This window comes from Anas platyrhynchos, chromosome 26 (genome assembly GCF_047663525.1).
Source record: "Anas platyrhynchos isolate ZD024472 breed Pekin duck chromosome 26, IASCAAS_PekinDuck_T2T, whole genome shotgun sequence".
Classification (NCBI taxonomy): Eukaryota; Metazoa; Chordata; class Aves; order Anseriformes; family Anatidae; genus Anas; species Anas platyrhynchos.
Window position 1 is genome coordinate 1,778,601 of NC_092612.1, and position 15,885 is coordinate 1,794,485.

Consider the following 15,885-nt stretch of genomic DNA (forward strand, 5'->3'; position numbering starts at 1 on the left):
AAAAACACCACCCAACTCTAGGATTTTTTTTTTTCCCTTTTCCGTAGTTGTCTCCGCGTCCAAACTTCCTGAGAGCGGCTCCGGGCCCTCCCTCTGCTTCCGACGGCCGCGCTGCGCCTCCCGGCCCGCTGGGGGTCCGGGTCCCGACCCGCTGGGGGTCCCGGTCCCAGCCCGGAGGGGGTCCCGGTCCCGTCCCGGTGAGTGTCCCACGCTGCGTCCCCCCAGGGATGGCCCCGAGGGGACGGTCCCCAACTTTGCGCCCACGGTTCTGGGGTCCCCCATTGGCGGGGGAGGGTGTGGGATGGGGCTGCGACCCCCCGTGGTGACCCCAGCGCTGACCCTGACCCTAAGAGGGACCCATCCCCATCTCCACCCCCTCCCCACCCCGTCCCCATTCCCAGTCCCGTCCCCATTCCCATTCCCAGTCCCAACCCCATTCCCAGCCCCGGCCCCATCTCCATGCCTATCCCCGTCCCCATTCTCACCCCAATCCCGATCCCTATCCCGATCCCCGTCCCCATCCCCGTCCCCATCCCTTTCCCCATCCCAATACCCGCGCCCTGTCCCCGTCCCCGCGGTGTCCCCGCGATGCTCGCAGCCCCCGGAGGAAACGCGTCAGCCCGCGGCAGAGGAAGCACCGGGGCACAGATAACAGCTCCGGGGGCCCCGGCGCCTTCCCGGGCTCCGTGTCCCTAATGGGGACGGGGCAGAATCCCCCATCCCCTGCCCTCACCCCGGCTGCAGACCCCCCCTCCACCCCCCCCACCCCCAGCTTCCCACGCTGCACAATTTGGCTTCGCTCCCCAGCACCCGCGGGCGATGCTCCCCGACCCCGCGTCACCCCTGGGAGGGAGCGGGGGGGGAGCTTCATGGGGTGTGGGGGGGGATGAAATCCACCCCCCACCCCTTTGGGATGTCCCCTTTCCTCCGGTGTCGTTTGCAAAAGGAGCAGGCAGGTGGCTCCCTGGGGGAGCGGCCACCCAGGGGTGAAGGTGCCGGAGCTCTGGGTGCTGGTGACCCCCCCCCACCAGTGCCCGAGCACCCCATTCCTGTCCCCAAATAGGATCGGGGCCCCCCCCACAACAGGGGCGCATTGCTCCCTGCTCCGGAGGTGGTTTGGGGAGGTCTGTAGGGCCGGGTAATGCTGGCATTTGGGGGTCCCTATTGCCGTGCGCCCCCCGACACAACCCTGGGGGGCTCAGCCGGCCGCCCCCGCTCCCCAATTAGGACCAGCTGGGCCCCGATTTTTGATGACTCCTCGCTTTTCCTGCCAGCATCTCCGAGCGGTTCCTGTTGTTCGCAGCGGCGCTGGGGCCCCCCAGCCCCTGGCGCGGGGTTTTGCTGGAGCGGGGCCGGGGCCGGGGCGCTTTGGGGCCGTGGGGAGGGCTCGGGGGGGGGGTCCCGTCCCAGGGAGGAGAGGCTCAGGGCGGGGGGCTCGGAAGCGGGCGAGCAATTACTCACCCTGGAAACGGCCGCCGGGAGCCGAAGGGAAACGGGGAGAAACTTTCTGACTAAACGCTTTTTCCACTAGAAAAACGTCGCCGCTTTGGGACCGGGAGGGCTCAGCCCCGGGGAAATTATGGGGGGGGCTGCGGGGCCACCCCAAACCCCCCTCTCCCGCTGCCTGGGTTCGCACCGAGCCAGCGGGGAGGAGGAGGATGGTGCCGGATGGGGGGTGGTGGTGGTGGTGGCACCTCTGGGGTGTCCCCAAGCGGGCTGGTGGCTGGTGGCTGGCCCCAGGCTGGCTGGAGCAGCGAGGAAGCGGCCGTAAATCCAGCTGCGTGCTCAGGAAACCTCTGTTTCCTCTCGTGGCACACGTGCGCTCACCGGAGCGCCGCACAACGGCCCCGTAAACACCGCGCCGCGTGCTCGGGGCCACCCGGGGCTGGCTCGGGGTCACCGGGATGGGGTCCCGGCATCCCCAACGGGGTCCGGACCCTCGCCCTTCCCTCCTGCTCGGTGTTGCCAAAGCCCCCATGGGGGGGATTCTTTGCGCCCCCTGAATTCGGCCCCGTCCGCCGACCCCGCTCCGAGCTGGCCGCGCTCCCAGCGCCGCCCCGGCGAGCCCGGTCCCTCGCTCGGTTGAGCAAGAGCGCGGCGGATCCAGGAAACACAACTGCAAATAAATGGGAAAAGCGTTGAAACGGGGCCACGAGGGGCGGCTGCCAGGGGGGGGTTAACTCCTTCCCGTCCCCACACCCCGCAGACGGGTCCCCGGCACCCTGGGGACACCCGGGTGTCCCTGGCAGGGCCCCGCGCTGCTCTGGGACAAGGGGGAGAGGCTGGAGCTGAGGGTCTGAGGGTGAGGAAATGCCAGGATGGGGCTTGGGGCATCCCAGGGGATGTCCTCGGTGCCGTGGTGGCGGTTGACAAAACCCAACCCCGGGCTGGGACATTTGGGGCCCCCCCCTGGCATTTGGGGCCGGGACGTTTCTGGCTGCTTGTGGGGTCGGCGCGGTGCTGGGGCCACCCGTGCGGCCGTGCCTCAGTTTCCCCTTAACGCCTGGCTGGGGCCGGGGCCAGGAGCGTTCCTCCGCAGGCAGGAATGCGAACAAAGCCCCCCCCGGGAACCCAAAATGAGGCGGGGGCGGTGGGTGGGGAGCGGGAACGCGGCTGTGCGAGCCCGGTTCCCAGCTCAGCGCCGCGTCCCCGTGCAGGATGGCGCTGCGGGCCGCGGCGCTGGCGGTGCACGCCTGCCTCCTGGCCGCCCTCCAGCCCGGAGACCCCAACGTCTGCAGCTACTGGGAGAGGTAGGAGCTGTACTGGGGGGGAACTGGGCGGCGGGGGCCCCGCGGGACGTGCTGCCACCCCCCCCTCCTCTCCGGCAGCTTCACGGCGGCGGTGAAGGAGTCGTACGCCAAGCCCCACGTCGTGGCCTCTGCTGAGCCCTGCGCCAGGGTGCTGGGCTCGTCCCAGCCCTGCCTGCAGCAAAGGTGAGAGCAGCCCCCCCCCCAAAAAAAAAACAAACAAAAAAACCCCCTCACCCAGCCCCCTTGGAGAGGGGGCCTCACCAGACCCCCCCTTGGTGCTTGGAGAGGGTCTGGGGGGTCCCCGCTCTCCCCTCCCACCGCGGCGCATCCTCAGCGCTGCCCCCCTGGGTGCTGCCCGGTGGCCAACGGGGTTGGAAGGGGGGGGTCGGGCAGGGTGTCCCCCCCCCCGAGACCCCCATCCTCAGGGCGCTGTTTTGGGCGCAGGATCGCGTACCGCACCGAGTACCGGCAGGCGGTGCGCACCGACTACCGCCGGCGCTACCAGTGCTGCCAGGGCTACTACGAGAGCAGGGACGTCTGCGTCCGTGAGTGGGGCGAGGGGGTGAGGGGGGGGGCTTCAGGATGTGCCCCCCACCCTCTCCTTAACCCCCCGGCCGTGTCCCTGCAGCGCGTTGTACCCAGGAGTGCGTCCACGGCCGGTGCGTGGCTCCCGAGCGCTGCCAGTGCGAGCCGGGCTGGCGCGGCACCGACTGCTCCAGCGGTGAGGGGGGGGCACGGGGAGGGGGGCACGGGGACGGGGACCCCCGGGGGTGGGGGGTGGGAGGGGGGTTGTGGGGTTGGGGGGGGGATGGGGGGTGTGTGGAGGATGTTGGAGGGTAGTGGGGGTGGGGATGGGGAGGGGAAATGGGTGGGAGGGGGTGGGAATAGGGGATAGGGGATGGGGTTGGGATTGGGATGGGGATGGGAGGGGAGGGGAGGGGAGGGGATAGGGGATGGGGTGGGGATGGGGAGGGATTGGGGATGGGAATGGGATTAGGATGAGGATGGAGATGGGGATGAGGTGGGCATGGCAATGGGGATTGGGATGGGATGGGGATGGGAGGGGAGGGGAGGGGATAGGGGATGGGGTGGGGTTGGGGTTGGGATGGGGTTGGGATTAGGATGGGGATGGGATGGGGATGGAGATGGGATTAGGATGGGGATGGGGAGGGATTGGGGATGGGGATTGGGATGGGGATGAGGTGGGCATGGCAATGGGGATGGGATGGGATGGGGACTGGGAAGGGGATGGGAAAGGGGGTGGAGATGAGGTAGGGACAGAGATGTGGAAGGAGAAGGGAAAAGAGATGGGATGGGGATTGGAATAGGGTCTGGGAGGGAGATGGGGACGGGGAAGGGAAAAGGAACGAGTGGGGATGGGAATGGGATGGGGATGGGGATGAGACGGGGTTGGGAATGGGGACTGGGAGCGAGATGGGGATGAACTGGGAATAGGGACGGGGATGGGGACAAAATGGGGCTGGGACTGGGGCCGGGTGTGGGGTGGCAGCGGTGGTGTCCCCGGGGTGGCAGCGCTGGTGTCCCGTCCCCGTGCAGAGTGTGATGAGCGCTCGTGGGGCCGGGACTGCGGGCACCGCTGCGCCTGCCACCACGGGGCCCCCTGCGACCCCCTGAGTGGGGTCTGCTCCTGCCCCCCCGGCTTCGCCGACCCCCAGTGCCACCAGCCCTGTCCCCCTGGCACCTACGGCCAGGGCTGTCACCTCCGCTGCCCCTGCCACCACGGAGCCCCCTGCAACGCCTCCACCGGCGCCTGCCTCTGCCCCCCGGGGCTCGCCGGCCCCCTGTGAGTGCGGGGGTCCCACGGGGGGGGGGTGTTGTCCCTTTGGGGAGGGGGTCCCCCAGCCGCCCGCTCACCCCTCGCCTTCCCACCGCAGCTGTGATGTCCCCTGCCCCGAGGGGACGCCGTGTGACAACCACTGCCCCTGCCAAAACGGGGGCATCTGCCACCCCTCCGGCTCCACCACCTGCGTGTGCCCCCACGGATGGATGGTAGGTGGGCTGCGGACCCCCCCCCTCGAGGCACGAGGCACGGGGGTGTCCCCGTTTGCTCCTCCAGCCCCGCTGACCCCGCTGTGTCCCCTCCCCGGGCAGGGGGACATCTGCTCCACGCCGTGCCCCCCCGGGCGCTTCGGCCCCGGCTGCCAGGGCGAGTGCCGCTGCCACAACGGGGGGCACTGCGACCCCCTGGGGGGGCAGTGCCAGTGCGCCCCCGGCTTCACCGGAGAGCAGTGAGTGGGGACAGGGACGGGGGCATCGGGATGGGGGGCAGGGGGATGGGGGCACACAGGGGGGGCGCAAGGAGGGGGTCACCAAACCCGGGCGCTGCCGGAGCCAAACCTCCAAGAACCGCGGCGCGCAGCGGGCTCAGCTTGGAGCATGGAGTTGGGGGGTCCCGGGGAACCCCAATTTGGGGGCCGTGCCCCCCTCCCCGTCCCTGTACAGGTGCCAGGAGCGGTGCCCGGTGGGGCGCTACGGGCAGGACTGCCGGGAGAGCTGCGACTGCGCCCACGGGGGCCGCTGCTTCCACGTGGACGGCGCCTGCCTGTGCGAGGCCGGCTACCAGGGCAGCCGCTGCGAGGAGCCGCGCTGCCTGCCCGGCCTCTACGGCCTCCAGTGCCAGAGCCGCTGCCTCTGCCACCCCCAGCACAGCCTCAGGTAAAGCCCAGCCTCGCTGCTCGGGATGGAGAGGTTTTATTTTGGGGAGGTCGTTTTGGGTAAGGGATGGCTCTCCCCGCCACTGCTCCCCTCTTGGCGCACTGCGGTGCGCCCAAACTGGGAGCACTGGGGAGCCGAGCGGGTGCGCACCCCGGTGCCCCCAAACTGGGAGTACTGGGGTGCTGAGCGGGTGCCCCCCAGCTGCCACCCGCTGCTTGGGGAGTGCTCCTGCCGCCCCGGCTGGGCCGGGCTTTACTGCAACGAGAGCTGCCCCCCCGGCTCCTTCGGGGCCGGCTGCCTGCAGTCCTGCCTCTGCCTCAACGGGGGCACCTGCGACGGGACCACCGGCCGCTGCCACTGCCCCCCCGGCTACACGGTGCGTCCCTGAGCCGCCACTGCCATGGGGTGGGTATGGGAGGGTGTGGGGACCACCGGGGATGGGGGGGGCAAGGACATGGGGGGAGGTCTGGGTGGCCCTTTTTGGGGGGACACCGGGCAGCCTTGGGGTGGGCTTGGGGGTCTGGTTGTGTTTGGGGGCTGTTTGGGGTCGAGGGAGGTCGAGGCAACCTTGGGGGGTCCGTTGGGATTTTGGGGGCTGTTTGGGGTCGAGGGAGGTCGAGGTAACCTTGGGGGGTCCTTTGGGAGGTCAGGATTTTGGGGGTCACCCGCTCTGCTTCCAGCACCGGTGCGCCAAGAGGGGGGAGCAGGGTGGTCCCTGGGTTCCCATCTCCTCTGGGGGGGGTCTCCCCTTCTCATGCCCCCTCCCCCTGTCCCTGCCACCCCCAGGACGAGCACTGCTCCTCCCTGTGCCCCCCTGACACTTTTGGGGTGAACTGCTCGGGGCGCTGCTCCTGCCAGCACGCCGTCGCCTGCTCCCCCATCGACGGCTCCTGCTCCTGCAAGGAAGGTGGGTGCGAGATGGGGGCCTCAGCGGGGACATGGGGGGGGGGTCACATCCCCATCCCAACACCTCCCCCCGCTTCCTCACACCCCACAGGCTGGCACGGCCCCAACTGCTCAGCGCCGTGCCCCCCCGGCACTTGGGGTCCCGGCTGCAACCGGAGCTGTGACTGCGCCCACGGAGCCACCTGCAGCGCCCAGAGCGGGACCTGCAGCTGCTCCCCAGGCTGGCACGGCCCCCGCTGCCACCAGCCCTGCCCGGTGAGTGCCCCGTCCCCAACGGCACCAGGAGGGGGTCTCGGTGCCACCGTCCCACGTTCTGACCCCGTCCCCGTGCCCCCAGAACGGGACTTTCGGTGCCGGCTGCGGGCAGCGCTGCGACTGCGCCCACGCGGACGGCTGCGACGCCGTCACCGGGGAGTGCCACTGCCTGCCCGGCTGGACAGGTGAGGAGGGGGTCTTTTGGGGAGGGGGACACCCCGCTGTGCACCCCGTCCTTGTCCTTTATGGCGTCTCCCCCAACCCTTTTTAGGGCCGCAGTGCAAGCGGGGCTGCCTGCAAGGATTTTGGGGTCGGGGCTGCGGCCAGCCCTGCTCCTGCCGCAACGGCGCGTCCTGCTCGCCCGAGGACGGCTCCTGCACGTGCGCCCCGGGCTACCGCGGCCCCAACTGCCAGCGCTGTGAGTGTCCCCAAAGAGGAGCGGGGTTATTTTATCCCAGCACCCCCCCAGTGAGCCCCCCCTTGGCTCACCGCACCCCTGCCGCCCGCAGCTTGCCCCCCCGGCCGCTATGGCAAGAGGTGCTCGCTGAGCTGCTCCTGCTCCAACCTCTCCTCCTGCCACCCCGCCACCGGCGCCTGCCTCTGCGCCGCGGGCTGGACGGGGACGCGCTGCGAAGAAGGTGGGGACCCCCCCCCCAACAGCCCTGTGCCCCCCCCCCCACCCCTCAGGGTTCAGCCTTAGGGGGTCCTGGGGGGGGTCCCGGGTGGTAGGGAGCCACCGGCTGGCTCCATCCTGGGCACCCCCCGTACCCTGCAGAGTGCCCCCCCGGGACTTTCGGGCTGCAGTGCGAGCAGCTGTGCCGCTGTCCCCAAAATGCCACTTGTCACCCCGTCACCGGCGTGTGCCCGTGCGCCCCCGGCAGGAGCGGACCCCACTGTGAGGCCGGTGAGTGGGCATGGAGAGGGGATGGGGGATCCAGGGGGGGTCCGTGCCCATCCTAAGCACTTATCCCTGTGTGTCCCTCCCCTTCCCCCGAATTGCAGCGACCCCCGACCAGCCCTACACCATCGTGCCCACCCCTCCGCTGGCTTACAGCACCCTGGGGGTGGTGGTCAGCTTGGTGGCCCTGGTGGCTTTGCTGGTGGCCGCGGTGGCCGCGGGGCTGTGCTACCGCCAGCGGCAGAAGGGGAAGGAGAACCGGCACCTGGCCGTGGCGTACACGGCGGGACGGACGGACACCTCCGAGTACGTGGTGCCAGGTGAGCGGCGCGCGGGACCGCGGCTCCAGGACCCCAGGCGGGGGTCCCGTGGCACCCCCCTGGGGCTGACGCTTGTCCCCCAGACGTGCCACCGGGTCCCGCGCACTACTACTCCAACCCCAGCTACCACACGCTGTCCCAGTGCACGCTGCCTGCCCCCGGCACCCAGGATAGAGCCAGTTCCCTAAAGGTACGGCACGGCACCGGGCACGGCACCGGGCACGGCACCGGGCACGGCACCGGGAGCCCCGTGCCCGACCTGGCTCCGTTTTTTGGCCCCAGGTACCCGGCCCCCAGCTCTTCCCCAGCGCAGAGAGACCCTACGGCCCCGAAGGCAACGCCACGCTGCCCCCCGACTGGAAGCACCTCGGGGCGCCCCCGCTGGGACCCAGGGGTGAGAGGGGGTACAGGGAAGGTGCTGGGTGCCCCAGGGTTTGGGGGAGTAGATTATGGGGTGCAGAGGGGGGTCCCAAAGGTGTTCCCATTCCCGGCCGCTGCTTTTTCATGGTCCTTGGTTTCCAGGTGGGGGGCACCTGGACCGGAGCTACAGCTACAGCTACAGCTGCAGCCTGGGGAAGTACTACGGCAAGGGTACCCCTGGGGAAGGGCTGGGGTGGGGAGGGGAAGGGAAGGGGAAGGGAAAGGAATGGGGATGGGGTGGGATGGGATGGGGATGGGGATAGGGATGGGTTGGAGAGGGGAAAGGGGAAGGGGAAGGGATGGGGAGGGGGAGGGAATGGGATGGGATGGAGAGAGGAAAGGGGAAGGGATGGGGATGGGATAGGGAAGGGGAAGGGGGAAAGGAAGAGGATGGGATGGGGATGGGATGGGATGGGGAAGGGGGAAGGGGATGGGAAAAGGGGAAGGGAATGGGATGGGGATGGGGATAGGGAGAAGGGATGGGGATGGAAATTGGGATGGGGATGGAAATGGGGAAGAGGATGGGGAAGAGAATGGGGATGGGGATGGAGAGGAGAAGGGCTGGGAGAAGGGATAAAAAGGTGATAACACCGAGGGTGCTGTGCAGTGAGGGGGGGGAACGGCTGGGACACGGCTGGTGCAGGGCTGCTCCCTGGCCCCTGTGATGGGACCCCCCCCCAACCTCCTCCCGCAGAGCACCCCCAGGAGGGGCTGGGGGCCAGCGCCAGCTCGCTGGCCAGCGAGAATCCCTACGCCACCATCAAGGACCTGCCCCCCCCCCTGGCCAAGACCCCCGAGGGCAGCTACATGGAGATGAAGGCCCCGGTGCAGCGGGAGATGTCCTACGCCGAGATCGGGCTCCTCGAGGAGCCTCCTGCCAGCCCCGACGAGGGTACGGACAAGGGGGGGACAAGCAGGGGGGGGGCAGACCCCAGCCCTGGTGCCAGCTGCCCCCAGCCGCCCCCTCTTCTCCCCCCAGAGAGCAGCCCGGGGGGGGCAGAGGGTGCGGAACCAGCCCCGAGCCCCCCCAGCCTCTACGACTCCCCCAAGAACAGCCACATCCCCAGCCACTACGACATGCCCCCCGTCCGCCACTACCCGCCGTCCCCCCCGCTGCGCAGGAAGGACCGCTGAGCCCCCCCCCACGCTGTCCCCCCCCCCCAAAAAAAAAGCCCCCCTTGCCTTGGGGACAAGGACGAGGGCCCCCGCCCTGGCTCCAGGACGCTCTGGGGACAAGGACAGGGGACACGGGGGGTCCGTCCCAGGGTCCCTGTGGGGGCTGAGCGCCCCCCCCGGAGCCCCCGTCCCTGTCCCCCAGCCCTGGGGGGCGCAGCCTGTAAATAAAGCCGGGTTGTTGGAAGCGGGGCTCCAGGCTGTCTGCGGCCGCATCCTTGTGTCAGGGGTGGGGGGAGCACAGAGGGGACCCGGGGGGGCGCAGCCCCGGGATGGGGCCGGGAAGGGGCCCCCAGAGCCCCCCCCCCGTGTGCCCAGGGGGCTGCAGCAGGGCGCGGGGATGGCGCAGCAAAGCGCCCAGGCCGGATCCAGAACGCGCCCCGTGATTGGTCACGTCGGACCGGACTCTGCTCGCTGATTGGTCCAGCCAATGCCCAACGCCAGCCAAGGGCCGGTGATTGGCCCAGGGGCGATCCGCGGGGACTGCGGCGAAGTCCGAGCGTGGCCCGGAGCTGGGCCAAGGGACGGGGGGGCTGGGGGGGGCCGGAGGGCTGCAGGAAAGGCCCCATCTTCGGCCCCGCAATGCTTCCTCAGGGCACCAACAAAATGCCGGTGATTGGCCCAGTACGACCCGCAGGCCAGCACCAGTAAATCCCAGTCCGTGTCCCAGTGCTGGGAGAGGCCCCGCAGGGCAGGCTCGGGGACAGCTCGAGCCCAGCAACGCTCCCGGAGCGGATCCAAAGCGCGCCCTGTGATTGGTCCCCGAGTGTCCAGCACCGGCCCCGTGATTGGCCCAGCTCCGATCCAGCGACACAGCCCAGCCAGGCCCAGAAGTGCCCAGAGGGCTCCAGGAAGGGCCGCCCTTCGGCCCAGCTCCGGTCCTAGTGATGGTCCAGTACCTGCTCCAGGAAAGGCTCAGTAATCAGCACGGTAATAATCCAAATACGGCTGCAGGTTATGCCTAGGAATTGTCCCTGTAATGGTTGAATGAGGGCTGCAGAAGAAGCCCAGTGCCTGGCCTGGGGTGCAAGGGCAGCTCTAGGAAGGGCCCAGTGCTGGGCCCAGTTGTGGTACAGTGACAAACCCGAACCAGGCCAAGTGACTGGCCCAGAGACCGTCCAGTGAGGGCTCCAGTAAAGGCCAATTTTTGGCCCTGAAATCCAAATGCAGCAGCAGAATATGCCCAGAGATTGCCCCTATGATGGTCTGGTGAGGGCTGCAGGAAAGGCCCAGCAATGCTGGGCCTTTCCTGCAAAAATGCCGGTGATTGGCCCAGCGGAACTCAGAGAAAAACACCAGGAAAGGCCCCAAAACTGTCCCGGTGCTGCCCAAGAGGACCCCGCAGGGCGCCCGCTGCCGGCTCAGGGCAGCTCCAGCCCCTGGAACTGGCCCAGCAACGCTCCCGGAGAGGATCCAAAGCGCGCCCCGTGATTGGCCCAAATATCATCCAATCAGCGCTGCAGCACGGCCCCACCCTTACCCTTCCACCTTCCCCATCGGCCCCGCCCCTCCCGCCCTGACCCCGCCCCCTCCCACCATGACCCCGCCCCCCTTCCCGCTGGCCCCGCCCCCTCGTTGCCATGGGGACGCCCCGAGGCCTCCGAGCGAGGTGGGGCCCGGCCTGGGCCCCCCCCGGCCCCATGGGGACCCCCGAGGACCTCCCCAGGACCCCCCCCGGCACCGGGACCCCCCTGCTCCATGGGGGGACCCCCACAGCTCCCCCCTCCTGCAGTGGAAGCCCCCAGGGACCCCCCCCCACCCCCTAAGCAAACTTCTATAGGGCCCCCCCGCTCTAGGACCCCCCCTTTCCCCTTTTGGGGACCCCCCCAGTGCCCCCCCTTGACACCCGGGACCCTCCTTGGACCCCTATAGAGCCCTCCAGGGGCACCCCCCAGCCTTGGGAACCCCCCCACCCCTTCTGGAGCCCTCCATGGGAACCCCCATGCAGCCCCCCCCATCCCTGCACCCCCCCTTGCTCCCTGTGGCAACCCCCATTGCCCCCCACCCCCCCCATTAACCCCCCTACATCCCCTATGGAGACCCCCATAGCCCCCCCTGCACCTCTGGGACCCCCCCCTGAGTCCCCCACCACCCCTGCGACCCCCCACCCCCACTGGGTCCCACCCACCTCTGGGACCCCCCCCCCCGGTCCCCCACCACCCCTGGGATCCCCCCTGCGTCCCCCACCACCCCTGGGACCCCCCCGGGGCCCCCCACCCCTGGGATCCCCCCTGAGTCCCCCCCCACCACTGGGACCCCCCGGGTCCCCCCCTACCCCCGGCACCCCCACCAGATCCCCTTTCGAGGGGCCTCCCCCTACCCCAGGGATCCTTTGGGTGCCAGCCCCAGGTCCGGAGAGGGGGGGGGGATGCTGGGGATGGGGTGGGGGGGCTCTGAGCCCCCCCCCACCCCCGGGACCCTCCCCAGCTCCCAGCCATGAGACGGCGCCGGGAGCGAACCCCCCGGGAGAAGGCGGCGGCGGCGGCTGCCCCCGAGGAGGAGGTGAAGAAGGGCGAGCAGGGGGCAGGTGAGGCCGGGTTGTGTTTTTTTTTTGGGGGGGGGGACACAGCAGAGCCCCCCCCCCAACACCTCAAACCCCCCCCAAAGAGGAGTACCAGTGCAGCGGGGTCCTGGAGCAGGACCTGGCCGAGCTGTGCGCCCCGCGCCGGCATCGCCGCCGTCCCCACGGTCACCCCCCGGGGGTCCCCCGCTGGCCCCACAGATGGTGAGTGGGGTGGGGGGGACCCGGGGGGGTTATTTTGGGGGTTGGGGGTCCTGAGGCCCCCACCCCTGTGCAGCGGAGGGGCTGGGGACCCCCGGTGAGCAGCGGCACGGCCAGCGCTGCGTCCAGGTGGAGACGGAGCACGAAGACCCCCGGAGCGTGCGCGAGGTCTTCGTGCGAGGTCAGCCCCAAAAATCCCCCAAAATGTCCCTAAGGGGGACGGGGGCGAGCAGCTCCCCCCCCTCCCAGGAGGCTCGAGGCCACTTTTGGGGCCTTTTCCCCCTTCCCACCCCATTTTTTCACCCTCGTCCCCCCCCCAGACTGGAGCATCGAGGAGGAGATGCTGGGGGTCCTCGCCAAGTGCCTGCCCGCCCTCCCCCACCTGCGGGCCCTGCAGTGAGTGTGGGGCTGGGGAGGGGGCTTGGGGGTGACCCCCCCAGGTGCTGCCACGTCCCCCCCCCGGTGACGTGCCGCCTGATGCCCCCTGTCCCCCCCCCACAGCTTTTGGAGGGCCGGGCTCACCGACCGCCTGCTCCCCGCGCTGACCGCGCTGCTGGCGCGCTGCCCCGGCCTCGGGTACGCATAGAGGGAGGGGAGTATTTTTTTTTGGGGGGGGGGGCAGCTTGATTAGCGTCTCGTTATCTTTAATTAAGACAATTTTGGAGACTTTTTGCCCCCCCAGCACGCTCAGCCTGGAGGCGAACCCCTTGCCGGAGCCCTCCTTCCACCTGCTGCTGGGACCCGGCAGCACGTGAGTCCGGAGGGGGGCACACAACGGGGGGGGCAAAATCCCACTTGGGACCCCCGGGACCCCCCCAAACTGTGTGTCCCCCCCCCCCCCCGTGTCCCCGCAGGCTGTCCCACCTCTCGCTGCGCAATAATGGCCTCGGTGACGAGGCGGCGCGGCTGCTGGGGCTGAGCCTCTCCACCCTCGGCTCCTCCAACCGCAGCCTGGTCTCGCTGGTGCTCAGCTTCAACCACATCTCGGATTTGGGAGCGGGGCACATCGCCCAGGTGGGGGCTATGGGGTGGGCGAGGGGGGGCCCCGCTGTCTGTGTGCCCCCCCCCCTTCCCCTCTCAGCTTTTTCTGTGCGCCCCCCATCCCCAAGGGTTTGCGCTGGAACCGCTCGCTGCTGTCGCTGTCCCTGGCGCACAATGACATTGGGGATGAGGGGGCTCTGCGGCTGGCTCAGGTGGGTTTGGGCCCCCCGGGTCCGTGTAGGGGAGCGGGATGGGGTCGGAGCGGGATGGGATCAGAGCGGGATGGGGCTGGGAGTGTGATGGGGTCGGAGCAAGTTGGGGCCGGAGCAGGTTGGGCTCGGAGCGGGATGGGGTCGGAGCAGGACAGGGTTGGAGAGGGATGAGGCTGGAGTGGGATGGGGTCGGAGATGGATGGGGCCAGAGCGGGATGGAGCTGGAGTGGGATGGGGTTGGAGTAGGATGGGGTTGGAGTAGGATGAGATCAGAGCAGGATGGGGTCAGAGTGGGACAGGGTTGGAGAGGGATAGGGTTGGAGTGGAATGGGGTCAGAGCAGGATGGGGCTGGGAGCGGGATGGGGCCGGAGCAGGATGGGGATGGAGCAGGATCAGATCAGGGGAGAACGGGATCAGAGCAGGATGGGGATGGAGAGGGATGGGGTTGGAGTGGATTGGGGTCAGAGCAGGATGCGGTTGGAGCAGGACAGGGCCAGAGCGGTATGGGGTTGGAGCGGGATGGGATCAGAGCAGGATGGGGTCGGAGCATGACAGGGCTGGAGATGGATGGGGTCGGAGTGGGATGGGATCAGAGCAGGATGGGGCTGGGAAGGGGATGGGGTCAGAGCAGAATGGGGTCGGAGCAGGATGGGGTTGGAGCGGGTTGCACTCGGAGTGGGATGGGGTCAGAATGGGATGGGGTTGGAGAGGGATGGAGCCAGAGCGGGTTGGGGGCAGAGCAGGACAGGGCTGGAGTGGGATGGGGCTGGAGGAGAGCAGGACGGGATCGGAGCAGGACGGGGCCGGCCCCATAACCACATCCCCGACCCCGCTGGTGCCAGGTGCTGGCTCCTTTCGCTCTGACGCACGCCGAGGTGGTGGAACGGCGGCGGCTGCTGCTGGCGGAGGCCATGGAGAAGCCCCAGGCGGTGAGCGTTGTGTGTGCAGGGGATTTTTTTTTTGGGGGGGGGGAAGGCTCGTGGGGACCCCCCCTTGCAGCTCTGTGCGGCTCCCCCCAAGCAGCCCGAGGGCAGGAGCGAGCGCGCCCCGAGCCTGCAGAGCGGCGCGGCCACCGAGAGGCTGCTCCCGGCCAAGCACAGCAAGAGCACGGCCAAAAAGAAGGTGAGGAGGTGGGGGGGGGGGGGGATTTTGGGGTGCCAGATGGAAAAAAAAAAAAAAACTATTGGTTTTATATGGGGACGGGGGGGGGGGGCTGTGGCCGTGCCTCAGTTTCCCCAAACACGAGGCGGGGGTCCCCAAAGTGCTGCCCACGGGGTGCTGTCCCTCGCAGGAGCTGCCGCGGAAGGACGAGCTGAAACAGCCCAAAAAATGTGAGTGAGGGGCTGGGGGGGGGGCACGGGGGGGGGCCGTGCCTGGCTCAGCTCCCCCCTCCTCTGCGCCCCCCCCCCAGCTGTGACAGCCCCTGCAGACCCCCGGCCCCCCCGAAGCCGCAGTGCCAAAGCCACCAGCAAGGAGAAGCGCAGCTCGGAGGCGAGTGGGGTGAGGAGGGGGGGGGCTGGGGGACACGGCCCTATTTTTTGGGCCCCCCCTCACCCTCAGCACCCCCCCATCGCCCCCTCCCCAGGCGCAGGATGCGGCCGAGCCCTCGCACCCGCTGCTGGAGCCGGCGTGGCACCGCCAGGGCCAGGTCGTGGTGCCGGGGAACCGAGCGCTGCTCAACCTCAACCTGTGCCGTGAGTGTTGGGGGGGGGGGGTCCGGGGGGGTCCCATTCCCACCGTTATGCCCAATTTGTGCCCCCCCCCCTTGCAGATAACCGCATCACGGAGCGGGGGCTGGCTGCTTTCCTGGCTGTGCTGCAGGAGGAGCAGCCGGGGGGGGGGCACGGGGAGGCCGGGGCTGCTGCGCCTCTCGCTGCAGGTGAGCTGGGGGGGGGACACATGGGGGGGGACACAAGGGGGGGGACACGGCCACATCCCCGCTGTCCCCGCAGAGGAACCGCTTCAATCCCACCTGCGAGGCTTTCGCCCAGCTCCAGGAGCTGCTGCAGCGGCGCGACCCCGTCCCCAAACCGCGGGAGGAGCAGGCGCCGGGTCCTTAAAGCAGGATTCGGGGCTCTTTTTTGGGGTGAAAAACCCCAAAAAAAGGCAAAACCGAAAAATCTTGACTGTGGGGAGGAAGGAAATAAAGCACCGTGCACAGGATTGAACAGCAACCGGTCGGGCTTGGCTCTATTATATATAATATATATACCACACCCAGCGCCGCGCGGGGGGGGGGCACAGGCGCCCCCCCCCCCGACCCTCGCCAGGGCCCCCCCCCCCGGGGGCTGGCTGCCTCCGATTGTCGCCGGCTGTCCCCCCCCCCCCCTCGGCGGGTGGTGACAAGGGGCCCCCCCCTGCCTGGCTGTGGGGTGCTGGGGGGGGGGGGACACAGACGGGGGGGCCGCGGGGTTATTTACACGGCGGGGGGGGGCACGTACGTACATATTTATAGGCAGCTGGGGGCTGGGGGGGGCGCGGGGGGGGCCGCAGCACGGAGAGGAACGAAACAAAGTGCATTTATACAGACTAGATCCAGCTCTCGCGGCCGGGGGGGGGCGCAGGGGGGGG

General features: G+C 69.4%; 2 protein-coding genes across 2 annotated transcripts; both read left to right on the forward strand.

Moving 5' to 3' along the window:
- Positions 1-38: 38 nt before the first annotated feature.
- Positions 39-9,585, forward strand: PEAR1 (platelet endothelial aggregation receptor 1). The gene is made up of 22 exons (XM_072027883.1): positions 39-197; positions 2,658-2,750; positions 2,829-2,933; positions 3,195-3,295; positions 3,379-3,471; positions 4,308-4,554; positions 4,646-4,760; positions 4,863-4,999; positions 5,214-5,426; positions 5,628-5,802; positions 6,213-6,333; positions 6,424-6,587; positions 6,670-6,772; positions 6,859-7,005; positions 7,097-7,225; positions 7,363-7,491; positions 7,590-7,805; positions 7,889-7,995; positions 8,088-8,199; positions 8,328-8,396; positions 8,920-9,117; positions 9,205-9,585. Exons 2-22 carry the CDS (start codon positions 2,659-2,661, stop codon positions 9,357-9,359), a joined length of 2,928 nt encoding a protein of 975 aa, XP_071883984.1. The 5' UTR covers positions 39-197; position 2,658; the 3' UTR covers positions 9,360-9,585.
- A 1,361-nt stretch (positions 9,586-10,946) lies between these two features.
- LRRC71 (leucine rich repeat containing 71) lies at positions 10,947-15,488 on the forward strand. The gene is given in 18 exon segments (XM_072027893.1): positions 10,947-11,007; positions 11,826-11,925; positions 12,006-12,058; positions 12,060-12,123; positions 12,197-12,301; positions 12,441-12,516; positions 12,622-12,696; positions 12,803-12,871; positions 12,975-13,134; positions 13,230-13,313; positions 14,157-14,243; positions 14,314-14,436; positions 14,606-14,645; positions 14,726-14,805; positions 14,900-15,008; positions 15,086-15,156; positions 15,158-15,193; positions 15,267-15,488. Coding segments are annotated over 17 exon segments (1,431 nt in total). The 5' UTR covers positions 10,947-11,007; positions 11,826-11,834; the 3' UTR covers positions 15,375-15,488.
- The last annotated feature ends 397 nt before the right edge of the window (positions 15,489-15,885 follow it).